This window comes from Trichinella spiralis (assembly GCF_000181795.1).
Source record: "Trichinella spiralis strain ISS 195 chromosome Unknown Scfld6292, whole genome shotgun sequence".
NCBI classification, from domain to species: Eukaryota; Metazoa; Nematoda; class Enoplea; order Trichinellida; family Trichinellidae; genus Trichinella; species Trichinella spiralis.
This window is the reverse complement of record NW_003533231.1, coordinates 1-793: the sequence shown is the minus strand read 5'-3', so window position 1 is coordinate 793 and position 793 is coordinate 1. Positions and strand designations below refer to the sequence as shown.

Below are 793 nucleotides of genomic sequence, written 5' to 3'. Positions count from 1 at the left end.
AAAATGCCACCGATTTGCCCGATATAATGGCTAATAGAAATATTGATTGCTCATCGACTCGACATGCTATCCGAGCAACTGAAATGAAGCTTGTTTCGCTGACATTGAAATGTATTTGTGAAATCTCGCTATTTGTTTGCTTTTCAGCTAACAAACACCAAAATTATGTCGGCCCAGCGGAGTGACACAATGAAAGTAGTACTTGTTCATCAATTAATTTCATGGAAAACTGTATGCAAGTGCTATGCAATCACTTTTGCGTCATTCGTAGAAATAATTTTTGGCTAACGGTATGCTGAGAGTGAATGGCGTTGCGTTCTCAATGGAAAGACAGTCGTAGGCCCTTAAATTATATATGATTTTTTGTTCATTTTATTATAATTTCTAGAAATTTTTTGTCGTGGTTTGGAATTGCATGTAAAGAAGGATAGATCTCAAGCAAAAGGAGACGCTAATTTAGTTAAGTCTCACTTTTCTTCACTTATTTCGTAATTTCTCTAAATATAGCTAAAAATTCATATTGTGTGCATAATCAAGCTATGCTGTCTCATCAGGAAAGGAAGTGCATTTGTGGTGGTTACTGGAAAATTAATTGTATCTGTTAATCAATTTGACCTTTTGGTTGTGCTGACGAGGGAATGTGAAGCTTGGCAGAAAATCATCGGATGTCTCTTTGTGCAAACAAGCACAAAAGGCAAAAATCACAAACGACATTAAAAAATATCTGGAATTCAGGCATGAATCACAATGCAATAAATTAAAAGTATATGTGAATCTGCAGGTATTAATACAA

The 793-nt window shown here is 35.1% G+C and overlaps 1 protein-coding gene across 1 annotated transcript; it reads left to right on the top strand.

Annotated features, from left to right (window-relative positions):
* Positions 1-165: 165 nt before the first annotated feature.
* On the top strand, positions 166-717 carry Tsp_15713 (putative acyl-CoA dehydrogenase). Its single transcript, XM_003366259.1, has 2 exons — positions 166-231; positions 508-717. The coding sequence occupies exons 1-2, from the start codon at positions 166-168 to the stop codon at positions 715-717; spliced, it is 276 nt and encodes a 91-aa protein (XP_003366307.1).
* The last annotated feature ends 76 nt before the right edge of the window (positions 718-793 follow it).